General features: G+C 44.6%; 3 protein-coding genes across 3 annotated transcripts; all 3 read left to right on the top strand.

Annotated features, from left to right (window-relative positions):
- The first annotated feature begins 3485 nt into the window (after positions 1–3485).
- On the top strand, positions 3486–3927 carry LOC109731756 (chemocyanin-like). The gene is made up of 2 exons (XM_045228779.1): positions 3486–3564; positions 3728–3927. Exons 1-2 carry the CDS (start codon positions 3486–3488, stop codon positions 3925–3927), a joined length of 279 nt encoding a protein of 92 aa, XP_045084714.1.
- LOC109776224 (basic blue protein-like) lies at positions 3710–4782 on the top strand. The gene is made up of 2 exons (XM_020334882.4): positions 3710–4382; positions 4471–4782. Exons 1-2 carry the CDS (start codon positions 4214–4216, stop codon positions 4668–4670), a joined length of 369 nt encoding a protein of 122 aa, XP_020190471.1. The 5' UTR covers positions 3710–4213; the 3' UTR covers positions 4671–4782.
- Positions 4783–22150: 17368 nt separating this feature from the next.
- LOC109765629 (basic blue protein-like) lies at positions 22151–22834 on the top strand. Its single transcript, XM_020324417.4, has 2 exons — positions 22151–22415; positions 22504–22834. Exons 1-2 carry the CDS (start codon positions 22247–22249, stop codon positions 22701–22703), a joined length of 369 nt encoding a protein of 122 aa, XP_020180006.1. The 5' UTR covers positions 22151–22246; the 3' UTR covers positions 22704–22834.
- Positions 22835–26600: the final 3766 nt, after the last annotated feature.

Below are 26600 nucleotides of genomic sequence, written 5' to 3'. Positions count from 1 at the left end.
GGTACAAAAGCAGGCTATGCATCAGAATAGGAGCAAACAATAACAGTAGCAAAATCTAATGCAAGCATGAGAGAATGGAATGGGCGATATCGGGATGATCAAAGGGGGGGCTTGCCTGGAAGCTCCGATGAAAGGGGAGAAGGGTCGTCGTCGACGTAGTCGATCACAGGGGCATCAGCAGCGGTCTCGGGGTCTACCGGAGAGAAGAGGGGGAAAACACAGTAAATACAGGGCAAACAAGTGCAATACTAAGCATGACAAGCCAATAAGCAGCGCTAGGGGTGTTCTAACGCGGTGTTACCCGGTACCGCCGAAGGGGGATAACGTCCGAAAAGTTTTCCCGAAGTTAGGCATTTTCGGACAGATGAAACGGAGGGGAAAGGTTGGTCGATGGGGGAGATGATGAAGTGTGTTTTATGTTTATTTTTAATGTGGTTATTTGGTGGGCCTTTTGTGGTATGATTCTACGTTATCCGCTAATTAACACATATTTATGCGGGATTGTTTTTGCATCAGTGGTTGCATGTACTATATTCGTGGTATCACATGGTGGCACTTTTTTCTAGGTGATGGGAGTCTGCGCGGGGTTGATATGTTATTATAGGCCGGTTGCTGCTGATTAATTTGAAAAATCATTGGCCCGATCAATATCATAAACAAATCCAGAATTGAATACCTCAATCGAATGAAAGAGCTTTAAAATTGGGAAACATAGAGAATTAAAATAATTAAATGGGAGAGCTCCTTGAGAAATTGTTCACCCGGTCAAAATCGAGTGACCCAATTCTAAATTGAAGTTTCAATTAATTGTGAAGTTTTAAAAATTAGGAAGCATAGCGTATTATAAAAAATGAAGGAGAGAATTTTGAGAAATTGTTGACCCGGTCAAAATTGGGTGACCAAATTCCAATTGGAGACCTCAATTGATTGTGAGGCCTCCAATCCTAGGGAGCTTAGTGATATAGTATATCTTAATTATTTTGACAAATTGTTGGCATCCGAGATATCTTGTTATTGATCATTAGTTGGTTGTGTTGTTCTCATGAGTAAAAATGAGACCTAAGTGTTATCATTCATGTGGTTTGTTCATAATCTTTGCTGAAAAATTGAACACTAGTTAAGCATCTATACAACACTGAGAACGAAAGAGTTTGTAGAAGTTTTTCTTTATCACTTTTAGTTTATCTACTAAATTCCTTGAGTACAAGCAATGAGATAAGCTTAGTGAGTTGATACATCCCAAACGTATCTACTTTTCCAAACACTTTTACTATTGCTTCGGACTCTAATTTGCATGATTTGAATGAAACTAACCTAGATTGACGCTTTTTCAGCAGAATCGTCATGGTCTTATTTTTGTGCGGAAATAAAAGCTCTCAGATTGGGCTGAAATTTTACGGAGATTATTTCTGAAAAATATGAAAAAATATTGGCGAAGAGACCTACTGGAGGGGGCCACTCAGGAACCATGAGCTCAGGGAGCATGCCCACCCAATCCTTCCCAGGGACCGCCTTGTGAGTTCATGGGCTCCACGAGCCTCCGTTTTCCCTAATTCGAACTCCATAAATATCGTCTCACGGAGAGAAAAATCAGAGAGAAAGTTTCATCATGTTTTGTGAGACAGAGCTGCCGACACCTCCTGTTCTTCATCCGGAGGGCTGATGAGTTTGTTTTGGGCTCCGAAGAGGGGGATTCGTCATCGTCATCATCATCAACAATTCCATGATGCTCACCACTGGGATTGAGTAATTTCTTCATAGGATTGCTGGACGATGATGGAGTTGGATGAGATTTGTCATGCAAACGATTCAATTTGTTAGGGCTTGATCCCTAGTTCCACTATGTTCCAAGATTGATGTTTCTATGACTTTGATATGCTTAACGCTTGTCACTAAGACCCGATTACCATGATTTCAGATCTGAACCCTCTATGTTTTCATGAATATATTTGAGTTCCTGATCCTATCTGCTAGTTATATGCTCTTGTTATTGTTCTGGTCCTTAGACCCCAAAGTGACAATAATTGGGATACTCTCTGGGAATGACTGTAATTCGAGGAGTTCATGTATTCACCATGTGTTAATGTTTTGTTCCGGTTCACTATTGTAAGGAGGCCTTAATATCTCTTAGTTTCCTTACGGACCCCGCTGCCACGGGAGGGTAGGACAAAAGATGTCATGCAATTTCTTATTATAAGCGTGTATGACTATATACGGAATACATGCCTATATTACATTGATGAATTGGAGCTATTGTGTATCACTCTAGGTAGTGACTGCTATATGATGAGTGTCAACCAACACAAATATGCATCGCCTGACCCAATTCCTATGCTTTTCTCATATTGGTCTTTGCTAAGTTACTCTTGCTGCTATTGTTACAATCATCACAAACTGCTATTGTTACAGTTCCTGTTACTATTGCTACTGTTACTGCTACTATCAAAACTATCAAACTACCATGTTACTAAACACTTTGTTGCACAAATATAATCTCCCAGGTGTGGTTGAATTGACAACTCAACTGCTAAGGTTCATAAATATTCTTTGGCTCCCCTTGTGTTGAATCAATAAATTTGGGTGAAATGCTACTCTTGAATCGCGATCCCCTATACTTGAGGGTTATCAGTAGGTCATTCCAGTTTGTGCCACGATGGTTAGTTTAGGGCTAATTTCGTCGATCAGGTGTAGTTGAGGAGTTTTCACAGAGGGCGCCCTTAAGGTCATCGTCTCCATCCCAAGTGGCTACAAGTTCTTGGTAACTCTCACAAATTTTCCTCTCAATTAGATCCTTCTGAATCTCGTCGGTTTTACTGCTTTGTAAACCAGTCGGGGCTCTTTTGTTTTGCAATTGCTCCAAATTAACCTAGCCTAAAATTCTTATTTGAACCTAATACATTCAATTTTCCAACTTCTGAAATTCATTTGAACTCCATTTATTGAAAATATTCCTATCAATTTCAAATTATTTGAGACTAAACAATCGCAAATCATGGCCTCCAATCGCTTTAGCAGCTATGGTTGAAAAGTCAAGATAGGGACTTCTCCTTATAAAAAAATAATTTTGTATTTTAAAATGTTATTATTACAATTATATCATCTAGTAATAGTATATATCAATTTCTGATATACTACTAATGCATCCAGGAAAAATAAATATTTACTAAATCATGAAAGTAGGAAATAAATGCATCCTCGTTCATTTCAATTAATCCAAGATCAGATTGTACAAGTTGGAGGATTTGGTAGCATATACTAACTAATGTTGCATATCACAAATGTTGATTTGTCTTATTTAAGGCAAGATCTTCATTATTTGAGAACATTAAAACAATAGTTTTAGCTGACCGCCTATACATATCATACGAGAAGGAGACCGAACGCAAGCCATCACTTCAGGAATCGACCACTATTTCACTTTTTTTCTTGTGATCTTCAGAATAAACAAGAAGTCAAGAGCAACACCATCCATGGCACGGGCAACCATGGTACCCACCCTTTTGGTGCTGCTTCTGGTCGTTTGCTGCGCAACCACCATCGTCCATGGCAAGGAGTGGGCCGTTGGTGACAACAAGGGATGGTGCTTCGGTGTCTCCGGATAGGAGAGTGGCAAGCACATCCAGTCCGGCGACATTCTTGGTGAGAACTCTAAAGATCAAGTGATTGGTTGTTCTTGATGTATATACTGTGTTCTGATATGTATTCTTGTGTTAACTAATGCACGCAGTGTTCAAGTACAACCCGGGTATGCACAATGTGGTGCAGGTGGGAGAAGGCGACTACAACTCATGCAGGGTCTCGGGCCCGTCGAGGACCTACACCTCCGGCAATGACCACATCCAGCTCTCCCACGGAGGCAAAGCGTTCTTCATCTGCAGCCTTCTGGGTCACTGCCAGCAAGGCATGAAGATCGCTGTCACTGCTTAATAGATCTCGTGCATATGCGTGTCTTTGTATTTTGTACTTTTTTACCAAGTCTTTATGGTGTGCTAGGTCATGATGAATTGGTGATAGAAGAAATAAATTGATCCTAGTGCAGTGCATGCATCATGTTTTCATGGAATCTTGATAAACCAACATCTATTTGGACTAGCTACTGTTAATATACAAGTAGACATAAGCTCCTACCATTCTACCGAGGAATCGACCACTATTTCACTTTTCTATTCTTGTGATCTTCGGTATCAACAAGAAGTCAAGAGCAACACCATCAATGGCTCGGGCAACCATGGTACCCACCCTTTTGGTGCTGCTTCTGGTCGTTTGCTGCGCAACCACCGTCGTCCATGGCAAGGAGTGGACCGTTGGTGACAACAAGGGATGGAGCTTCGGCGTCTCCGGATGGGAGAGTGGCAAGCACATCCAGTCCGGTGACGTGCTTGGTGAGAACTCTAAAGATCAAGTGATTGGTTGTTCTTGATGTATATAATGTGTTCTGATCTGTATTCTTGTGTTAACTAATGCACGCAGTGTTCAAGTACAACCCGAGTATGCACAATGTGGTGCAGGTGGGAGAAGGCGACTACAACTCATGCAGGGTCACGGGCCCGTCGAGGACCTACACCTCCGGAAATGACCACATCCAGCTCGCCCGCAGAGGCAAAGCATTCTTCATCTGTAGCCTTCCGGGTCACTGCCAGCAAGGCATGAAGATCGATGTCACTGCTTAATAGATCTCGCGCATATGTGTGTCTTTGTATTTGTACTTTTTACCAAGTCTTTATGGTGTGCTAGCTCATGATGAATTGGTGATAGAAGAAATAAATTGATCCTAGTGCAGTATCTGCATCATGTTTTCATGGAATCTTGATAAACCAACATCTATTTGCACTAGCTACTGGAAATATACGAGTAGACATAAGTTTCTACCTTTCTATCGACCATACTTTAAACATTAAGGGCAAACAATTATGAAGGTCTATCGCAGTCATATGAATTTGGAGTCTTTTTTAAAAATAGTTCACCAAATGTACAAAGCATCCCAAACATGATAAAAATTACATAGAGGTTCTTGGACCATCAAACGACCACTACCGCCAGAATGAGCCGCTCACGCGCCGCTTGTCGGAGCCGGCCTGACCTCGTCGATTACACCGGAGAAGTCTTCGTGCACGCGCCTTTAAGGACTAGTTCCCCGGAGCCCTAGTCGTCGAGTCAATTTAACAAACTAGATCCACCAATCCGGAAACACGGTCGACCTTCACATATAGGATATGCTCCTGGTCGGTTCTTGTCGGATTGAGGGTAGGTTTTGGACTGCTCCACTCCATGATTTCATTAGAGTTGTTTCAAACACCTCAACTTCAATTCCTTAGTGGATTGGAGCTGGAGTAACATCCAGTTCATTTTACTGGAGCAGAGAAATGGTTGCTTTACCTGCTCCACTTCACCCACCATACCATCTGCCCTCGGAGTTCCTTTGAAACTACCCAATATGCCATCTTATTAACAAATACTAAGAGCATCTCTAGTCAACCTCTAATAATTTACTCCCTCCATTCCTTTATGTAAGGTGTATAATTTTTGGCATGGTGACCAAGACACATAATTATACACAAGTTAGGAAAAAATTAACCTTGGCTAAATCATTGATTAGTGGTAACTAAATCATTTGGGCTAGAAAAGTAAGAGATTTACGCAATCGGGAGAGATACTTTCCTTTTTTTCTACAGTGATAAAACGGAATTATTGATGAATTAGAAGAAATGCACCTTACATTATGGAATTTTATCAAAAACCAATTGCACCTTCTATTAAGTAACACAGGGGGTATCTCCTTATACTAGAAGGGTTGGGCGCGCTTTGCTGCGCCGTTGATGTTGTTGGGATTCTTATATTTCTTTACTCACTGAATTTCAAAATATATGGTGTATTATTATTTTGAAAAGTTCAACTTCTTTAAGTTTGATCAAATTTGTAGAGAAATAAATCAAAATTCATAATATCAAATCGGTGTTATTAGATTCATCAAGAATGAATTTTCGTATATTTTTGTTTAATATTGCGGATGTCGATATTTTTGGCTCTAAACTTGTTCAAAGTTAAATAAATTTTACTTTCCATAAAATAATACCCCTTATAGTTTGACACCGAGGGAATATTTAGTTTGGTCGATGGGGGAGATGATGAAGTGTGTTTTATGTTTATTTGTAATGTGGTTATTTGGTGGGCCTTTTGTGGTGTGATTCTATGTTATTTGCTAATTAACACATATTTATGCAGGATTTTTTTTGCATCGGTGGTTGCATGTACTATATTCGTGCTATAGTATCACAAGGTGGCGCTTTTTTCTAGGTGATGGGAGTCTGCGCGGGGTTGATATGTTTTTATAGGCCGGTTGCTGCTGATTAATTTGAAAATTCGTTGGCCCGATCAAAATCATAAATAAATCCAAAAATGAATACCTCAATCGAATGAAAGAGCTTTAAAATTGGGAAACATAGAGAATTAAAATAATTAAATGGGAGAGCTTCTTGAGAAATTGTTCACCCGGTCAAAATCGAGTGACCCATTTCTAAATTGAAGTTTCAATTAATTGTGAAGTTTTAAAAATTAGGAAGCATAGCGTATCATACAAAAAATTGAAGGAGAGAATTTTGAGAAATTGTTCAGCCGGTCAAAATTGGGTGACCAAATTCCAATTGGAGACCTCAATTGTTTGTGAAGTGTGACGCCCCCAATTCGACCGTACACTAATCATACACGCAAATGTGTACGATCAAGATCAGGGACTCACGGGAAGATATGACAACACAACTCTAGACACAAATAAAACAATACAAGCTTCATATTACAAGCCAGGGGCCTCGAGGGCTCGAATACAAGCTCGATACACAAGAGTCAGCGGAAGCAACAATATCTGAGTACAGACATAAGTTAGACAAGACTGCCTTAAGAAGGCAAGCACAAAAGAAGCAACAATCGAAGAGGCAAGGCCTCCTACCTGGGACCTCCTAACTACTCCTGGTCTTTGGCGGCCTCCGTGTAGTAGTATCCATTGGCGGTGGCATCTGGCTCCAAGGATCCACCATCTGGTTGCATCAACCGGAAAGAAGAAGGAAGGGGGAAAAGGGGTAGCAAAGCAACCGTGAGTACTCATTCAAAGTACTCGCAAGCATCAGATCTAAACTAAGTATGCATTGGTATCAAATGGAAGGGTTGTATCTGTGGACTGAACTGCAGAATGCCAGAATTGTTGGAACTCGTAGCATAATTTAAAATTTTCCTACGCTCACCAAGATGCATCTATGGAGTATACTAGCAACGAGGGGAAAGGAGTGCATCTACATACCCTTGTAGATCGCGAGCGGAAGCGTTCCAATGAACGTGGATGACGGAGTCGTACTCGCCGTGATCCAAATCACCGATGACCGAGTGCCGAACGGACGGCACCTCCGCGTTCAACACACGTACGGTGCAGCGACGTCTCCTCCTTCTTGATCCAGCAAGGGGAAAGGAGAGGTTGATGGAGATCCAGCAGCACGACGGCGTGGTGGTGGATGCAGCGGGATGTCGGCAGGGCTTCGCCGAGCTTATACGAGAGAGAGAGGTGTTGCAGGGGAGGAGGGAGGCGCCCAAGGCTGAGATGTTGCTGCCCTCCCTCCCCCCCTTTATATAGGCCCCCTTGGGAGGGGGGGCGCCGGCCAAACCCATCTAGGGTGGGGGGCGGCGGCCCAGGGGGGTGCCTTGCCCCCCAAGGCAAGTGGGAAGCCCCCCACCCTAGGGTTCCCAACCCTAGGCGCATGGGGGGAAGGCCCATGGGGGGCGCCCAGACCACTAGGGCTGGTTCCCTTCCCACTTCAGCCCACGGGGCCCTCCGGGATAGGTGGCCCCACCCGGTGGACCCCCGGGACCCTTCCGGTGGTCCCGGTACAATACCGGTAACCCCCGAAACTTTCCCGGTGGCCGAAACTTGACTTCCTATATATAATTCTTCACCTCCGGACCATTCCGGAACCTCTCGTGACGTCCGGGATCTCATCCGGGACTCCGAACAACTTTCGGGTTTCCGCATACACATATCTCTACAACCCTAGCGTCACCGAACCTTAAGTGTGTAGACCCTACGGGTTCGGGAGACATGCAGACATGACCGAGACGCCTCTCCGGTCAATAACCAACAGCGGGATCTGGATACCCATGTTGGCTCCCACATGTTCCACGATGATCTCATCGGATGAACCACGGTGTCGAGGATTCAATCAATCCCGTATGCAATTCCCTTTGTCAATCGGTATGTTCCTTGCCCGAGATTCGATCGTCGGTATCCCAATACCTTGTTCAATCTCGTTACCGGCAAGTCTCTTTACTCGTACCGCAATGCATGATCCCGTGACTAACGCCTTAGTCACATTGAGCTCATTATGATGATGCATTACCGAGTGGGCCCGGAGATACCTCTCCGTCACACGGAGTGACAAATCCCAGTCTCGATCCGTGCCAACCCAACAGACACTTTCGGAGATACCCGTAGTGCACCTTTATAGTCACCCAGTTATGTTGTGACGTTTGGCACACCCAAAGCACTCCTACGGTATCCGGGAGTTGCACGATCTCATGGTCTAAGGAAAAGATACTTGACATTGGAAAAGCACTAGCAAACGAAACTACACGATCTTTTATGCTATGCTTAGGATTGGGTCTTGTCCATCACATCATTCTCCTAATGATGTGATCCCGTTATCAATGACATCCAATGTCCATAGTCAGGAAACCATGACTATCTGTTGATCAACGAGCTAGTCAACTAGAGGCTTACTAGGGACACGTTGTGGTCTATGCATTCACACATGTATTACGATTTCCGGACAATACAATTATAGCATGAACAATAGACGATTATCATGAACAAAGAAATATAATAATAACCATTTATTATTGCCTCTAGGGCATATTTCCAACAGTCTCCCACTTGCACTAGAGTCAATAATCTAGTTACATTGTGATGAATCGAACACCCATTGCGTCCTGGTGTTGATCATGTTTTGCTCTAGGGAGAGGTTTAGTCAACGGACCTGCTACATTCAGGTCCGTATGTACTTTACAAATATCTATGTCTCCATTTTGAACACTTTCACGAATGGAGTTGAAGCGACGCTTGATATGCCTGGTCTTCCTGTGAAACCTGGGCTCCTTCGCAAGGGCAATAGCTCCAGTGTTGTCACAGAAGAGAGTCATCAGGCCCGACGCATTGGGAATCACCCCTAGGTCGGTAATGAACTCCTTCATCCAGACTGCTTCCTATGCTGCCTCCGAGGGTGCCATGTACTCCGCTTCACATGTAGATCCCGCCACGACGCTTTGCTTGCAACTGCACCAGCTTACTGCTCCTCCATTCAAAATATACACGTATCCGGTTTGTGACTTCGAGTCATCCAGATCTGTGTCGAAGCTAGCGTCGATGTAACCCTTTACGACGAGCTCTTTGTCACCTCCATAAAAGAGAAACATATCCTTAGTCCTCTTCAGGTACTTCAGGATATTCTTGACCGCTGTCCGGTGTTCCATGCCGGGATTACTTTGGTACCTTCCTACCAAACTTACGGCAAGGTTTACATCAGGTCTGGTACACAGCATGGCATACATAATAGACCCTATGGCCGAGGCATAGGGGATGACACTCATCTTTTCTCTATCTTCTGCCGTGGTCGGGCATTGAGCCGTGCTCAATTGCACACCTTGCAATACAGGCAAGAACCCCTTCTTGGACTGATCCATATTGAACTTCTTCAATATCTTGTCAAGGTATGTACTCTGTGAAAGACCAATGAGGCGTCTCGATCTATCTCTATAGATCTTGATGCCTAATATATAAGCAGCTTCTCCAAGGTCCTTCATTGAAAAACACTTATTCAAATAGGCCTTTATACTTTCCAAGAATTCTATATCATTTCCCATCAATAGTATGTCATCCACATATAAAATGAGAAATGCTACAGAGCTCCCACTCACTTTCTTGTAAACACAGGCTTCTCCATAAGTCTGTGTAAACCCAAACGCTTTGATCATCTCATCAAAACGAATGTTCCAACTCCGAGATGCTTGCACCAGCCCATAGATTGAGCGCTGGAGCTTGCATACTTTGTTACCATTCTTAGGATCGACAAAACCTTCCGGCTGCATCATATACAACTCTTCCTTAAGGAAGCCGTTAAGGAATGCCGTTTTGACGTCCATCTGCCATATCTCATAATCATAGTATGCGGCAATTGCTAACATGATTCGGACGGACTTCAGCTTCGCTACGGGTGAGAAAGTCTCATCGTAGTCAACCCCTTGAACTTGTCGATAACCCTTAGCGACAAGTCGAGCCTTATAGATGGTCACATTACCATCCGCGTCTGTCTTCTTCTTAAAGATCCATTTGTTTTCTATGGCTCGCCGATCATCGGGCAAGTCAGTCAAAGTCCATACTTCGTTTTCATACATGGATCCTATCTCGGATTTCATGGCCTCTAGCCATTTGTCGGAATCCGGGCCCGCCATCGCTTCTTCATAGTTCGAAGGTTCACCGTTGTCTAACAACATGATTTCCAGGACAGGGTTGCCGTACCACTCTGGTGCGGAACATGTCCTTGTGGACCTACGAAGTTCAGTAGCAACTTGATCCGAAGCTTCATGATCATCATCATTAACTTCCTCCCCAGTCGGTGTAGGCACCACAGGAACATCTTCCCGCGCTGCGCTACTTTCCGGTTCGGAAGGGGTGACTATCACCTCATCAAGTTCCACTTTCCTCCCACTCAATTCTTTCGAGAGAAACTCCTTCTCTAGAAAGGACCCGTTCTTGGCAACGAAGATCTTGCCTTCGGATCTGAGGTAGAAGGTATACCCAATAGTTTCCTTGGGGTATCCTATGAAGACGCATTTTTCCGACTTGGGTTCGAGCTTTTCAGGTTGAAGTTACTTGACATAAGCATCGCATCCCCAAACTTTTAGAAACGACAGCTTAGGTTTCTTCCCAAACCATAATTCATACGGTGTCGTCTCAACGGATTTTGACGGACCCCTATTTAAAGTGAATGCGGCAGTCTCTAAAGCATAGCCCCAAAATGAGAGCGGTAAATCGGTAAGAGACATCATAGATCGCACCATATCCAATAGAGTGCGATTACGACGTTCGGACACACCGTTTCTCTGAGGTGTTCCAGGCGGCGTGAGTTGTGAAACTATTCCACATTTCCTTAAGTGTGCACCAAACTCGTGACTTAAATATTCTCCACCACGATCTGATCGTAAGAATTTTATTCTCCTGTCACGTTGATTCTCAACCTCACTCTGAAATTCCTTGAACTTTTCAAAGGTTTCAGACTTGTGTTTCATTAGGTAGACATACCCATATCTACTTAAGTCATCAGTGAGAGTGAGAACATAACGGTATCCTCCGCGAGCCTCAACACTCATTGGACCGCACACATCGGTATGTATGATTTCCAATAAGTTGGTTGCTCGCTCCATTGTTCCGGAGAACGGAGTCTTGGTCATCTTACCCATGAGGCATGGTTCGCACGTGTCAAATGATTCGTAATCAAGAGACTCCAAAAGTCCATCTGCATGGAGCTTCTTCATGTGCTTGACACCAATGTGACCAAGGCGGCAGTGCCACAAGTATGTGGGACTATCGTTATCAACTTTACATCTTTTGGTATTCACACTATGAACATGTGTAACATCACGTTCGAGATTCATCAAAAATAAACCATTGACCAGCGGGGCATGACCATAAAACATATCTCTCAAATAAATAGAACAACCATTATTCTCGGATTTAAATGAGTGGCCATCTCGAATTAAACGAGATCCAGATACAATGTTCATGCTCAAAGCTGGCACTAAATAACAATTATTGAGGTTCAAAACTAATCCCGTGGGTAGATGCAGAGGTAGCGTGCCGACGGCAATCACATCGACCTTGGAACCATTCCCGACGCGCATCGTCACCTCGTCCTTCGCCAGTCTCCGTTTATTCCGTAGTTCCTGTTTTGAGTTACAAATGTGAGCAACTGCACCGGTATCAAATACCCAGGAGCTACTACGAGTACTGGTAAGGTACACATCAATTACATGTATATCACATATACCTTTGGTGTTGCCGGCCTTCTTTTCCGCTAAGTATTTGGGGCAGTTCCGCTTCCAGTGACCACTTCCCTTGCAATAAAAGCACTCAGTCTCGGGCTTGGGTCCATTCCTTGGCTTCTTCCCGGTAACTGGTTTATCGGGCGCGGCAACTCCCTTGCCGTCCTTCTTGAAGTTCTTCTTACCCTTGCCCTTCTTGAACTTAGTGGTTTTATTCACCATCAACACTTGATGTTCTTTTCTGATTTCCACCTCCGCTGATTTCAGCATCGAATATACCTCAAGAATGGTCTTTTCCATCCCCTGCATATTGTAGTTCATCACAAAGCTCTTGAAGCTTGGTGGAAGCGACTGAAGGATTCTGTCAATGACCGCGTCATCCGGGAGATTAACTCCCAGCTGAGTCAAGCGGTTGTGCAACCCAGACATTCTGAGTATGTGCTCACTTACAGAACTATTTTCCTCCATTTTACAGCTGAAGAACTTGTCGGAGACTTCATATCTCTCGACCCGGGCATGAGCTTGGAAAACCAATTTCAGCTCCTCGAACATCTCATATGCTCCATGTTTCTCAAAATGCTTTTGGAGACCCGGTTCTAGGCTGTAAAGCATGCCGCACTGAACGAGGGAGTAATCATCAGCACGCTGCTGCCAAGCGTTCATAACGTCTTGGTTCTGTGGGATTGGTGCGTCACCTAGCGGTGCTTCTAAGACATAATCTTTCTTGGCTACTATGAGGATGATCCTCAGGTTCTGGACCCAGTCCGTATAGTTGCTGCCATCATCTTTCAGCTTGGTTTTCTCTAGGAACGCGTTGAAATTGAGGACAACGTTGGCCATTTGATCTACAAGACATAGTGTAAAGATTTTAGACTAAGTTCATGATAATTAAGTTCATATAATCAAATTATTCAATGAACTCCCACTCAGATAGACATCCCTCTAGTCATCTAAGTGAAACATGATCCGAGTTTAACTAGGCCGTGTCCGATCATCACGTGAGACGGACTAGTCAAGATCGGTGAACATCTCCATGTTGATCGTATCTTCTATACGACTCATGCTCGACCTTTCGGTCCTCCGTGTTCCGAGGCCATGTCTGTACATGCTAGGCTCGTCAAGTCAACCTAAGTGTATTGCGTGTGTTCCGAGGCCATGTCTGTACATGCTAGGCTCGTCAACACCCGTTGTATTCGAACGTTAGAATCTATCACACCCGATCATCACGTGGTGCTTCGAAACAACGAACCTTCGCAACGGTGCATAGTTAGGGTGAACACTTTCTTGAAATTATTATAAGGGATCATCTTACTTACTACCGTCGTTCTAAGCAAATAAGATGCAAAAACATGATAAACATCACATGCAATCAAATAGTGACATGATATGGCCAATATCATTATGCTCCTTTGATCTCCATCTTCGGGGCACCATGATCATCTTCGTCACCGGCATGACACCATGATCTCCATCATCATGATCTCCATCATTGTGTCTTCATGAAGTCGTCACGCCAACGATTACTTCTACTTCTATGGCTAACGCGTTTAGCAACAAAGTAAAGTAATTTACATGGCGTTATTCAATGACACCCAGGTCATACAAAATAATAAAGACAACTCCTATGGCTCCTGCCGGTTGTCATACTCATCGACATGCAAGTCGTGATTCCTATTACAAGAATATGATCAATCTCATACATCACATATATCATTCATCACATCTTCTGGCCATATCACATCACACATGCTGCAAAAACAAGTTAGACGTCCTCTAATTGTTGTTGCAAGTTTTTACGTGGTTTGTAGGTTTCTAGCAAGAACGTTTCTTACCTACGTATGACCACAACGTGATTTGCCAATTTCTATTTACCCTTCATAAGGACCCTTTTCATCGAATCCGTTCCGACTAAAGTAGGAGAGACAGACACCTGCTAGCCACCTTATGCAACTAGTGCATGTCAATCGGTGGAACCTGTCTCACGTAAGCGTACGTGTAAGGTCGGTCCGGGCCGCTTCATCCTACAATACCGCCGAAACAAGAAAAGACTAGTAGCGGCAAGAAGAATTGGCAAACTCAATGCCCACAACTGCTTTGTGTTCTACTCGTGCATAGTAACTACGCATAGGCCTGGCTCATGATGCCACTGTTGGAACTCGTAGCATAATTTAAAATTTTCCTACGCTCACCAAGATGCATCTATGGAGTATACTAGCAACGAGGGGAAAGGAGTGCATCTACATACCCTTGTAGATCGCGAGCGGAAGCGTTCCAATGAACGTGGATGACGGAGTCGTACTCGCCGTGATCCAAATCACCGATGACCGAGTGCCGAACGGACGGCACCTCCGCGTTCAACACACGTACGGTGCAGCGACGTCTCCTCCTTCTTGATCCAGCAAGGGGAAAGGAGAGGTTGATGGAGATCCAGCAGCACGACGGCGTGGTGGTGGATGCAGCGGGATGTCGGCAGGGCTTCGCCGAGCTTATACGAGAGAGAGAGGTGTTGCAGGGGAGGAGGGAGGCGCCCAAGGCTGAGATGTTGCTGCCCTCCCTCCCCCCCCCCCTTTATATAGGCCCCCTTGGGAGGGGGGGCGCCGGCCAAACCCATCTAGGGTGGGGGGCGGCGGCCCAGGGGGGTGCCTTGCCCCCCAAGGCAAGTGGGAAGCCCCCCACCCTAGGGTTCCCAACCCTAGGCGCATGGGGGGAAGGCCCATGGGGGGCGCCCAGACCACTAGGGCTGGTTCCCTTCCCACTTCAGCCCACGGGGCCCTCCGGGATAGGTGGCCCCACCCGGTGGACCCCCGGGACCCTTCCGGTGGTCCCGGTACAATACCGGTAACCCCCGAAACTTTCCCGGTGGCCGAAACTTGACTTCCTATATATAATTCTTCACCTCCGGACCATTCCGGAACCTCTCGTGACGTCCGGGATCTCATCCGGGACTCCGAACAACTTTCGGGTTTCCGCATACACATATCTCTACAACCCTAGCGTCACCGAACCTTAAGTGTGTAGACCCTACGGGTTCGGGAGACATGCAGACATGACCGAGACGCCTCTCCGGTCAATAACCAACAGCGGGATCTGGATACCCATGTTGGCTCCCACATGTTCCACGATGATCTCATCGGATGAACCACGGTGTCGAGGATTCAATCAATCCCGTATGCAATTCCCTTTGTCAATCGGTATGTTACTTGCCCGAGATTCGATCGTCGGTATCCCAATACCTTGTTCAATCTCGTTACCGGCAAGTCTCTTTACTCGTACCGCAATGCATGATCCCATGACTAACGCCTTAGTCACATTGAGCTCATTATGATGATGCATTACCGAGTGGGCCCAGAGATACCTCTCCGTCACACGGAGTGACAAATCCCAGTCTCGATCCGTGCCAACCCAACAGACACTTTCGGAGATACCCGTAGTGCACCTTTATAGTCACCCAGTTACGTTGTGACGTTTGGCACACCCAAAGCACTCCTACGGTATCCGGGAGTTGCACGATCTCATGGTCTAAGGAAAAGATACTTGACATTGGAAAAGCACTAGCAAACGAAACTACACGATCTTTTATGCTATGCTTAGGATTGGGTCTTGTCCATCACATCATTCTCCTAATGATGTGATCCCGTTATCAATGACATCCAATGTCCATAGTCAGGAAACCATGACTATCTGTTGATCAACGAGCTAGTCAACTAGAGGCTTACTAGGGACACGTTGTGGTCTATGCATTCACACATGTATTACGATTTCCGGACAATACAATTATAGCATGAACAATAGACGATTATCATGAACAAAGAAATATAATAATAACCATTTATTATTGCCTCTAGGGCATATTTCCAACAAGAATAGGGGGGAAGGCCTAGCCTATCGAAGACTAGCATCTTCAAGTAACTCCAAGCATCTTGCAGCATGTAGACGAGTAAAGAATAGTAGTTTATATTTAACAAACATGTCGTAGCATTAACGCCCAGAGATCCTTCCTCGACTCCCTACGAGAAAGCAATCCCGGGGCCACATATCCATCACATATCAAGTATCCATTTCTAGTTGTATAAGATCAGGATACAAGTCTGAACGTCCATTACCGTGGACACGGTATTCGAATATATATCTTCCCTGCAGGGGTGCACCATGTTTTCCAACACGCTCGATCACTCTGGCCGGACACACCTTTCTGGGGTCAATGCCCGGCCTCAGAAGATCAACACGTCGCAACCCTACCTAGGCTCAGCAGAGAGGTCCCCGCCGGTCTACATCCTAAGCACTCCGGGGTCTGGGCCCATCGCTCGTTGCACTCCGGGTCGTTACATGCAGGGCGGGTCCAGGCTCCACCACTACGGGATGGTGCCGGCCCAGCCGTGCCGCAAAGCTGAACTGGACGTCTGACAAAGCTTCGGCTGATACTGCGACGTCGAGGCCCATAACTATTCTCGCGTGGTGGTTAGTGCGCAAAGGCCAAAGGCCAATTCAGAACAAATACCCAAACCAGTTAGTGCATTAACAATTAAAGTAGTGACGGCTGTCGGGACAAGTCCGGAACTATCACCCCTTCCTGGGTGATACCGCTAAACAGCCAGCCGCCACTTTCACATCGCACGGGTGCTCTCCAGGCCCGCCCGGCTTTCACATCAACTCGCGGGTACCCCTCAGGGCCGACCCGACTTCAACAATGGTCTCAAGTAAAGTCAAGGTAACAGTGTGTCCAAAACATCAAGGAAGAAAACCAGGAATCACCCCCGGTGGATTCCACTCAATGTAAACATCAAGGTGAACGTAAGAGGGACCACCCTCGAGGTTCACACTTGAGGTGTTGCACGACAGAGCCGTATCGGGAATGGTGAAAGAGGAACCACCCCCGTTGACCACGACCGAATAGCTACACTACAGAATTATCATCAGGAGTGCGTTATGAGGGATCACCCTCGGCACTCGATAGTATCTCTGCAGAGTCGAGCAACTAAAGGGGCGTGATGTGATGTGAGGTGTCAGGCTCTGGTCGTCGATCACGTTGATCGAGGCGTCGATGATGAAGCAGGGGCAACAAGGACAAGTGGGGGTCACTGATGGATCTCTAACCAACCTATACTAAGCAGTTTAGGACAAGCAGGTAGGTAACAATAGCAGGTACAAAAGCAGGCTATGCATCAGAATAGGAGCAAACAATAACAGTAGCAAAATCTAATGCAAGCATGAGAGAATGGAATGGGCGATATCGGGATGATCAAAGGGGGGCTTTCCTGGAAGCTCCGATGAAAGGGGAGAAGGGTCGTCGTCGACGTAGTCGATCACAGGGGCATCAGCAGCGGTCTCGGGGTCTACCGGAGAGAAGAGGGGGAAAACACAGTAAATACAGGGCAAACAAGTGCAATACTAAGCATGACAAGGCAATAAGCAGCGCTAGGGGTGTTCTAACACGATGTTACCCGGTACCGGCGAAGGGGGATAACGTCCGAAAAGTTTCCCCGGAGTTAGGCATTTTTGGACAAATGAAACGGAGGGGAAAGGTTGCATGTTCTCTATGCTAGGGATGCGTGACAGATGAACGGACTGCGTATTCGGAGTCGCCACATTTTTCTGAGCAACTTTCATGTATAAAACTTTTTCATCCGAGTTATGGATTATTTTCTAGGATTTTTCAAAGATTTAAACAATATTTTGAATTTGTTATTAATTCAAAATTAAATAAGTAAAATGCTATGTGCACCCAGATCTGTGTACACCGAGGTGTACCAGAGGGTGACATGCGGGTCCAGGGGGTCCCAGTTGACCAGTCAACGTTTGATTGGTCAACAGGGGGTGGGGCCCATCTGTCATTGACTCAACTAATTGAGCAGGTTTAATTAGACTAATCTAGTTCATTAGGCTAATTAAGCAAGGTTAATTAAGTTAATTAATTACCCAACTAATTAATTAATTAACTAATTAATTATTTTAATTTTTTCTTAAAAAATATTTTTAATTTCTTTTTAAGGGGGGGTTGGGCCCCACCTGACATAGGCAAGTGGCCTAGCGGGGCGGGTTAATAAGCGCGCCGGGGGTCGGCGCTCACCCAGCAGGGCCGGCGAAGCCATGGCTGCGGCCGGTGGCGGCCCCGGGGCGGGTGGCCTCCGGCGAGGAGGAGGGACGCGGGTGGGGGAACGACGCGGCGCGCGATGGCGCGGCTGCAGCGGCAAGGGGCAACCCAGGCGGGCGCGGCTGGGCGCGGTCGGCAGCGGCGCCGAGGTAGCAGAAGCAGCGCAGCAGTAGGAGCGGGGGCAGCAGCAGCAGAAGGCCACAACAGGCGGGCGGCGCGAGTAGAAGCAGGGGCCGGTGTGCGCGGGCGTGAGTGTCGGGCGGCCGACGCGGGCGGGACGTGGGGCGGCGACGGTGTAGCAGGGCCGTAGCTACCCACGGGCGGGCGCGCGCAGGGCGCAGTTTGCCAGAAGGAGGCGGCCAGGCGCAGGCAGGGACGCGCGGGAGCAGGCGCATGGGTCGCAGGGAAGGGGCCAGAGGCATGCGGGACGCGCGGCGAGCGCGGTGCGGGGGCGGAGCGGACGGCGTGCGAGCGCGCGCGGGAGGAGAGCTCCGGCCACGGCGGACTGCGGAGCCGAAGCTCGCAGGTAGCGGTGCTATGGCGACGAGGGAAAGGGGGAGCGGGTGGTGCTCACCGTGTGGACGTACGGAGGTCCCTCGGGGGCTTAGTAGCGCAGGGCTCGACGTAGATAGGAGGGGGCGGTGGCCGTCGGGGAGGCGAGCTTGGAGCCGAAGACGTGGTGCCTCCCCAGCCCCAGTTGGTCGATGCAGGGGACAGAGTCGAGGCATGTGAAGCTCCGGGACGCGTCGTGCGGGACGGGGAGTGATGGTCGCCGCGACGGACAACGGCAGCGGCGATAGGAGGCGCTCGGGTAGAGAACAGCGAGGGGAAAGGGACGAGTGGATCTGGGAAGGGGGCGCGAGGAGGAGAGAGGGGAGTGGGGCGAGTGGGGCAGGGGGACGAGGGGGTCGAGGCGTCGGGGGATCTTATCCCCTCGCCGACGAAGCTGGCGAGCCGGTCGGGTGGCGACCGCGACCGAGCGGTCGGTCGAGCAGTAGAAGGCGACCGAGGGTGGGGGTTTGGCGGTTGGGCTGAGGCCTGCCACTGTGGACTGAGGCCCATGGCAGTGAGGGGGAGGGGGCTTTTTATTCCTTTTATTTTCTTTGTTTTTACTATTTTCTTTTCTGCTTTACTTTTATTTTTAGTAGTAAACTAGTTTTATAAAACATAGAACTTGGTCCATAATTAGCATTGCTTATTTATACACGGCCAGAAATGGTTGGGGTAATAATTGAATTCATTTGATTTTTTTTTACAAAAGTAATAAGACTAATGTGGTTGTTTTAGTCACTGTTATATTCACAAAAGGGCATCTAAATACTTTACAAAAGTGTTGGGTCACCACCATAATTCGTTATGCAATATTTGCCACACTTTGAACATTTTATTTTGCGTGTTTGAGAAATTTGAATTCTGGGCTTTAATTTAAATTTGAGTTTGAACTAAGATTTGGATCAAGCGAGGATTAGCAACAGTAATGTGATGACCTGGGATCATTAGCAGGGGTTTACTGTAGCTTAATTATCCGGGCATCACATGAAGCCTCCAATCCTAGGGAGCTTAGTGATATAGTATATCTTAATTATTTTGACAAATTGTTGGCATCCGAGATATCTTATTATTGCTCATTAGTTGGTTGCGCTATTGTCATGAGTAAAAATGAGACCTAAGTGTTATCATTCATGTGGTTAGTTCATAATCTTTGCTGAAAAATTGAACACTAGTTACGCATCTATACAACATCGAGAACAAAAGAGTTTGTAGAAGTTTTTCTTTATCACTTTCAGTTTATCTACTAAATTCCTTGAGGACAAGCAATGAGATAATCTTGGGGAGTTGATAATCCCAAACGTATCTACTTTTCCAAACACTTTTCCTCTTGTTTTGGACTCTAATTTGCATGATTTGAATAAAACTAACCTGGATTGACGCTTTTTTCAGTAGAATCGTCATGGTCTTATTTTTGTGCGGAAATAAAAGCTCTCAGATTGGGCTGAAATTTTACAGAGATTATTTCTGAAAAATATGAAAAATATTGGCGAAGAGACCTACTAGAGGGGGCCACTCAGGAACCATGAGCTCAGGGGGCATGCCCACCAAATCCCTCCCAAGGAGCGCCTTGTGAGCTCATGGGCCCCACAAGCCTCCGTTTGCCCTAATTCCAACTCCATAAATATCGTCTCACGGAGAGAAAAATCTGAGAGAAAGTTTCATCATGTTTTGCGAGACGGAGCTGCCGACACCTCCTGTTCTTCATCCGGAGGGCTGATGAGTTTGTTCGGGGCTCCGAAGAGCGGGATTCGTCGTCGTCATCATCATCAACAATTCCATGATGCTCACCACCGGGAGTGAGTAATTGCTTCATAGGATTGCTGGACGGTGATGGAGTTGCATGAGATTTGTCATGTAATCGATTCAATTTGTTAGGGCTTGATCCCTAGTTCCACTATGTTCCGAGATTGATATTGCTATGACTTTGATATGCTTAATGCTTCTCACTAGGACCCGAGTACCATGATTTCAGATATGAACCCTCTATGTTTTCATGAAAATATTTGAGTTCCTGATCCTATCTGCTAGTTATATGCTCTTGTTATTGTTCTGGTCCTTAGACCCCAAAGTGACAATAATTGGGATACTCTCTGGGAATGACTGTAATTCGAGGAGTTCATGTATTCACCATGTGGTAATGTTTTGTTCCGGTTCATTATTGCAAGGAGGCCTTAATATCTCTTAGTTTCCTTACGGACCCCGTTGCCACGGGAAGGTAGGACAAAAGATGTCATGCAATTTCTTATTATAAGCGTGTATGACTATATACGGAATACATGCCTATATTACATTGACGAATTGGAGCTATTGTGTATCACTCTAGGTTGTGACTGCTATATGATGAGTGTCATCCAACACAAATATGCATCGCCTGACCCAATTCCTATGCTTTTCTCATATTGGTATTTGCTAAGTTACTATTGTTGTTGTTGTTACAATCATCACAAACTGCTATTGTTACTGTTCCTGTTACTATTGCTACTGTTACTGCTACTATCAAAACTATCAAACTACCATGTTACTAAACACTTTGTTGCAGAAATATAATTTCCCAGGTGTGGTTGAATTGACAACTCAACTGCTAAGGCTCATAAATATTCTTTGGCTCCCCTTGTGTTGAATAAATAGATTTGGGTGAAATAATACCCTTGAAGACTATCGCGATCCCCTATACTTGAGGGTTATAAGTAGTTCATTCCAATTTGTGCGAGGATGGTTAGTTTAGGGCTAATTTCGTCGATCAGGAGTAGCTGCGGAGTTTTCACGGAGGGCGCCCTTAAGGTCATCGTCTCTGTCCCAAGTGGCTACAAGTTCTTGATAAGTCTCACAAATTTTCCTCTCAGTTAGATCCTTCTGAATCTCCTCGGGTTTACTGCTTTGTTAACCAATCGGGGCTCTTTTCTTTTTCAATGGTTCCAAATTAACCTAGCCTAAAATTCTTATATGAACCTAATGCATTCGATTTTCCAACTTCTTAAATTCATTTGAAATCCATTTATTAAAAATATTCCTATCAACTTCAAATTATTTTAGACTAAACAATCGCAAATCATGGCCTCCAATCGCTTTAGCAGCTATGGTTTAAAAGTCAAGATTAGGGACTTCTCCTTATAAAAAAGAATTTTGTATTTTAAAATTTTCTTGTTACAATTATATCATCTAATACTAGTATATATAAATATCTGATATACAACTAATGCATCCAGGAAAAAGAAATATTTACTAAATCGTGAAAGTAGGAAATAAATGCCTCGTTCATTTCCACTAATCCAAGATCGGATTATATAAGTTGGAGGATTTCGTAGCATATACTAACTAATGTTGCATATCACATATATTGATTTGTCTTATTTAAGGCAAGATTCTCATTATTTGAGCACATTAAAACAATGATTTTAGTTGACCGCCTATATATATCATACGAGAAGGTGACCGAACGCAAGCCGTCACTTGAGGAATCGACCACTATTTCACTTTTCTATTCTTGTGATCTTCGGTATCAACAAGAAGTCAAGAGCAACACCATCAATGGCTCGGGCAACCATGGTACCCACCCTTTTGGTGCTGCTTCTGGTCGTTTGCTGCGCAACCACCGTCGTCCATGGCAAGGAGTGGACCGTTGGTGACAACAAGGGATGGAGCTTCGGCGTCTCCGGATGGGAGAGTGGCAAGCACATCCAGTCCGGTGACGTGCTTGGTGAGAACTCTAAAGATCAAGTGATTGGTTGTTCTTGATGTATATACTGTGTTCTGATATGTATTCTTGTGTTAACTAATGCACGCAGTGTTCAAGTACAACCCGGGTATGCACAATGTGGTGCAGGTGGGAGAAGGCGACTACAACTCATGCAGGGTCTCGGGCCCGTCGAGGACCTACACCTCCGGCAATGACCACATCCAGCTCTCCCACGGAGGCAAAGCGTTCTTCATCTGCAGCCTTCCGGGTCACTGCCAGCAAGGCATGAAGATCGCTGTCACTGCTTAATAGATCTCGTGCATATGCGTGTCTTTGTATTTTGTACTTTTTTACCAAGTCTTTATGGTGTGCTAGGTCATGATGAATTGGTGATAGAAGAAATAAATTGATCCTAGTGCAGTGCATGCATCATGTTTTCATGGAATCTTGATAAACCAACATCTATTTGGACTAGCTACTGTTAATATACAAGTAGACATAAGTTCCTACCATTCTACCGACCATACTTTGAACATTAAGGGCAAACAATTATGAATGTCTATCACAGTCATATGAATTCGGAGTCTTTTTTAAAAATAGTTCACCAAATGTACAAAGCATCCCAAACATAATAAAAATTACATAGAGGTTCTTGGACCATCAAACGACCACTACCGCCAGAATGAGCCGCTCACGCGCCGCTTGTCAGAGCCGGCCTAACCTCGTCGATTACACCCGAGAAGTCTTCGTGCACGCGCCCTTAAGGACTAGTTCCCCGGAGCCCTAGTCGTCGAGTCAATTTAACAAACTAGATCCACCAATCCGGTAACACGGTCGACCTTCACATATAGGATATGCTCCTGGTCGGTTCTTGTCGGATTGAGGGTAGGTTTTGGACTGCTCCACTCCATGATTTCAGTAGAGTTGTTTCAAACACCTCAACTTCAATTCCTTAGTGGATTGGAGCTGGAGTAACATCTAGATCATTTTACTCGAGCAGAGAAATGGTTGCTTCACCTGCTCCACTTCACCCACCATATCTGTCTGCCCTCGGAGTTCCTTTGAAACTACCCAATATGCCATCTTGTTAACAAATACTAAGAGCATCTCTAGTCAACCTCTTATAATTTACTCCATCCATTCCTTTATGTAAGGTGTATAATTTTTGGCATGGTGACCAAGACACATAAATATACACAAGTTAGGAAAAAATTAACCTTCGCTAAATCATTGATTAGTGGTAACTAAATCATTTGGTCTAGAAAAGTAAGAGATACACGCAATCGGGAGAGATACTTTCCTTTTTTCTAGAGTTATAAAAATGGAATTATTGATGAATTAGAAGAAATGCACCTTATGTTATGGAATTTTATCAAAACACAAATGCACCTTATATTAAGTAACAGAGGGAGTATCTCCTTATACTAGAAGGGTTGGGCACGCTTTGTTGCGCCGTTCATGTTGTTGGGATTCTTATATTTCTTTACTCAATCAATTTCAAAATATATGGCGTATTATTAGTTTGAAAAGTCAAACTTCTTTAAGTTTGATCAAAATTGTAGAGAAATAAATCAAAATTCATAATATCAAATCGGTGTTATTAGATTCATCAAGAAATGAATTTTCATATATTTTTCTTTAATATTGCGGATGTCGATATTTTTGGCTCTAAACTTGTTCAAAGTTAAAGAAATTTGACTTTCCATCAAATAATACCCCTTATATTTTGACACCGAGGGAATATTTAGTTTGGTCAATGGGGGAGATGATGAAGTGTGTTTTATGTTTATTTGTAATGTGGTTATTTTGTGGGCCTTTTGTGGTGTGATTCTACATTATCCGCTAATTAACACATATTATGCGGGATTTTTTTTGCATCGGTGGTTGCATGTACTTTATTCGTGCTATAGTATCACACGATGGCTCTTTTTTCTAGGTGATGGGAGTCTGCGCGGGGTTGATATGTTTTTATAGGCCGATTGCTGCTGATTAATTTGAAAAATCGTTGGCCCGATCAAAATCATAAACAAATCCAAAATTGAATACCTCAATCGAATGAAAGAGCTTTAAAATTAGGAAACATAGAGAATAAAAATAATTAAATGGGAGAGCTCCTTGAGAAATTGTTCACCCGGTCAAAATCGAGTGACCCAATTCTAAATTGAAGTTTCAATTAATTGTGAAGTTTTAAAAATTAGGAAGCATACATATTATACAAAAAATTGAAGGAGAGAATTTTGAGAAATTGTTGACCCGGTCAAAATTGGGTGACCAAATTCCAATTGGAGACCTCAATTGATTGTGAGGCCTCCAATCCTAGGGAGCTTAGTGATATAGTATATGCCTTTCTAAACTTAACTCCTTCAGATTTAAGGATTTAAATTGTGGCCAAACCTGACCAAACCCTATATTTAACTTCCTAAAATCTTTTTTTGACTAATTCTTCCATCCTTTTTAACATACATTTCACACAATTGCATGGTATTTCATAAACATTTGCATGATTTAAATTCAACGTACGCAACAAATCAATCATAAACATACATATAGTTCATCCAATCAAATAATTCAAATTAAAACATGCATATAGTTCATCCAAAAACCACCACATCGATTAAGTTTGATCCATAAAAGACATAACCTAACATGTGTTATGCCGTGGACCAAGCCCTATCCAGAAAAACACGAACTCAAGCACTTTCGTGCTCATCACCACCAAAGAAATCATTTTCGCGTGCTATGAAGTTTTACCATTTTCAGGTGGAACTTGCAGGTGGGCTAGAACTCCGAATGAATCATGCATGTCTTTTGTACCACCGGGATCGACAACAGGATAAATAATGCATGATGCGATAGCATAGGGTACCCCTTCAACAGGGTACTGCAGTGTCATTTATTTTTATTTGGAAAAGTGGAACTCTGTAGAAAATTGAATATATTTTTTTAGACACAGAAAATGGAATAGTTTGTACCTTCAACAGAGTACTAGCGGGATGGGCCTGGCCCAGGTAATGATTTGTTGCGCTAACCGAAATGCATTAGGCCCATTTCTGACCCTCTCGCTGTCTCGCCCAAATCAGCCGACCTCTGAATTTCTTTGCATCGAAGTTTTCTTGGTCGTGGTCGTTACTGGGCTAGTCCATTTTCGCACAGTCTAAAGAAAAATAGAAGGGAAAAGGGGAGCACCAGGGATCGATCCAAATACTTGTTCAATATTTTTTCAGAGGAGCACCAGAGCACATGATCAACATTTTTTCACATGATCAACATTTGCCAAAATACTTGTTCCTCATTTGCCAGGGGAGCACCAGAGCACATGATCAACATTTTTTCCAAACAGTTGTTCAACATTTTTCAAATACTTGTTCAACATTTGAGGCAAAAAAAAAACATCAACGGCAAAGGATAGACGAAACACACTTGGATATTCATTCGTTAAACTTTGGTTTAGTGCTTCGTCGCTACTGTTTCAGTTTATTTAAGCTAATTACATGTGACCATGATTGTAAATCTAATAACATGCTATGTCCAGTGATCCCTTCAACACACTTGTTTCCTTTTATGTCTTTCAGTCCTCTGTCGTCGGTAAATATGATTTGGCATGGAGAATAGGCCAAACCGAATGAACAATATTTCGTTGTTTCCTGATGATTTGGTTTTACTGGTTTAGTTTCAGATAAACCGAATGAGTCCTCAAATTACCCCGCAAAAAAATGAGTGCTCAAATTTTTTAGTTTCAGTTGTCAGGACACTAGTTCTCTGAACTTCCTGTCTCTGAACATACCTGATGAAATCGACACCTTCTCTGAAGAATTAGACACCTTTTTTTTTCTTTTTTGAAGGCTCGACACCTTCTCTGTTCCTCGATCGAAATGGCTATTGATGATTTGGGCCCTTGGTTGGGCTATCCGAATTGCATTAGGCCCGTTCCTGAGGCTCTTCCTTACTCCCGTGTTGTTTTTGTTCCCCCCAAAACCAACCGACGACCTGGAAGAAATCTCTTTGCTTGTTGAAATCGGTTGCAGCGGGACGGGACGGGAGACGCTCTGTCCGTAGCTTCCATCGATTTCTTTCTTGAGAATCCTCCTCTTGGTCTGGGTTCTTGCAAAGCTGTTCGACCGGGCGAGATGGAGGACAAGCGGAAGGCCGCCGACGACGGCATCAACCGGGCAACTAAGCAGCCGCGTGCAACGCCGAAGGAGACTA

This window comes from Aegilops tauschii, chromosome 5 (assembly GCF_002575655.3).
Source record: "Aegilops tauschii subsp. strangulata cultivar AL8/78 chromosome 5, Aet v6.0, whole genome shotgun sequence".
NCBI lineage: Eukaryota > Viridiplantae > Streptophyta > Magnoliopsida > Poales > Poaceae > Aegilops > Aegilops tauschii.
This window is presented reverse-complemented; position numbering and strand designations above follow the sequence as displayed.

Excerpts from the sequence above, each read along its gene's own strand:
- LOC109731756 (XM_045228779.1), top strand. The coding sequence starts at position 3,486 with ATGGTACCCACCCTTTTGGTGCTGCTTCTGGTCGTTTGCTGCGCAACC. Across the intron at positions 3,565-3,727 it reads TGGCAAGGAGTGGGCCGTTG|TGTTCAAGTACAACCCGGGT; the intron begins GTGACAACAAGG and ends TAATGCACGCAG.
- LOC109776224 (XM_020334882.4), top strand. The coding sequence starts at position 4,214 with ATGGCTCGGGCAACCATGGTACCCACCCTTTTGGTGCTGCTTCTGGTC. Across the intron at positions 4,383-4,470 it reads CCAGTCCGGTGACGTGCTTG|TGTTCAAGTACAACCCGAGT; the intron begins GTGAGAACTCTA and ends TAATGCACGCAG.
- LOC109765629 (XM_020324417.4), top strand. The coding sequence starts at position 22,247 with ATGGCTCGGGCAACCATGGTACCCACCCTTTTGGTGCTGCTTCTGGTC. Across the intron at positions 22,416-22,503 it reads CCAGTCCGGTGACGTGCTTG|TGTTCAAGTACAACCCGGGT; the intron begins GTGAGAACTCTA and ends TAATGCACGCAG.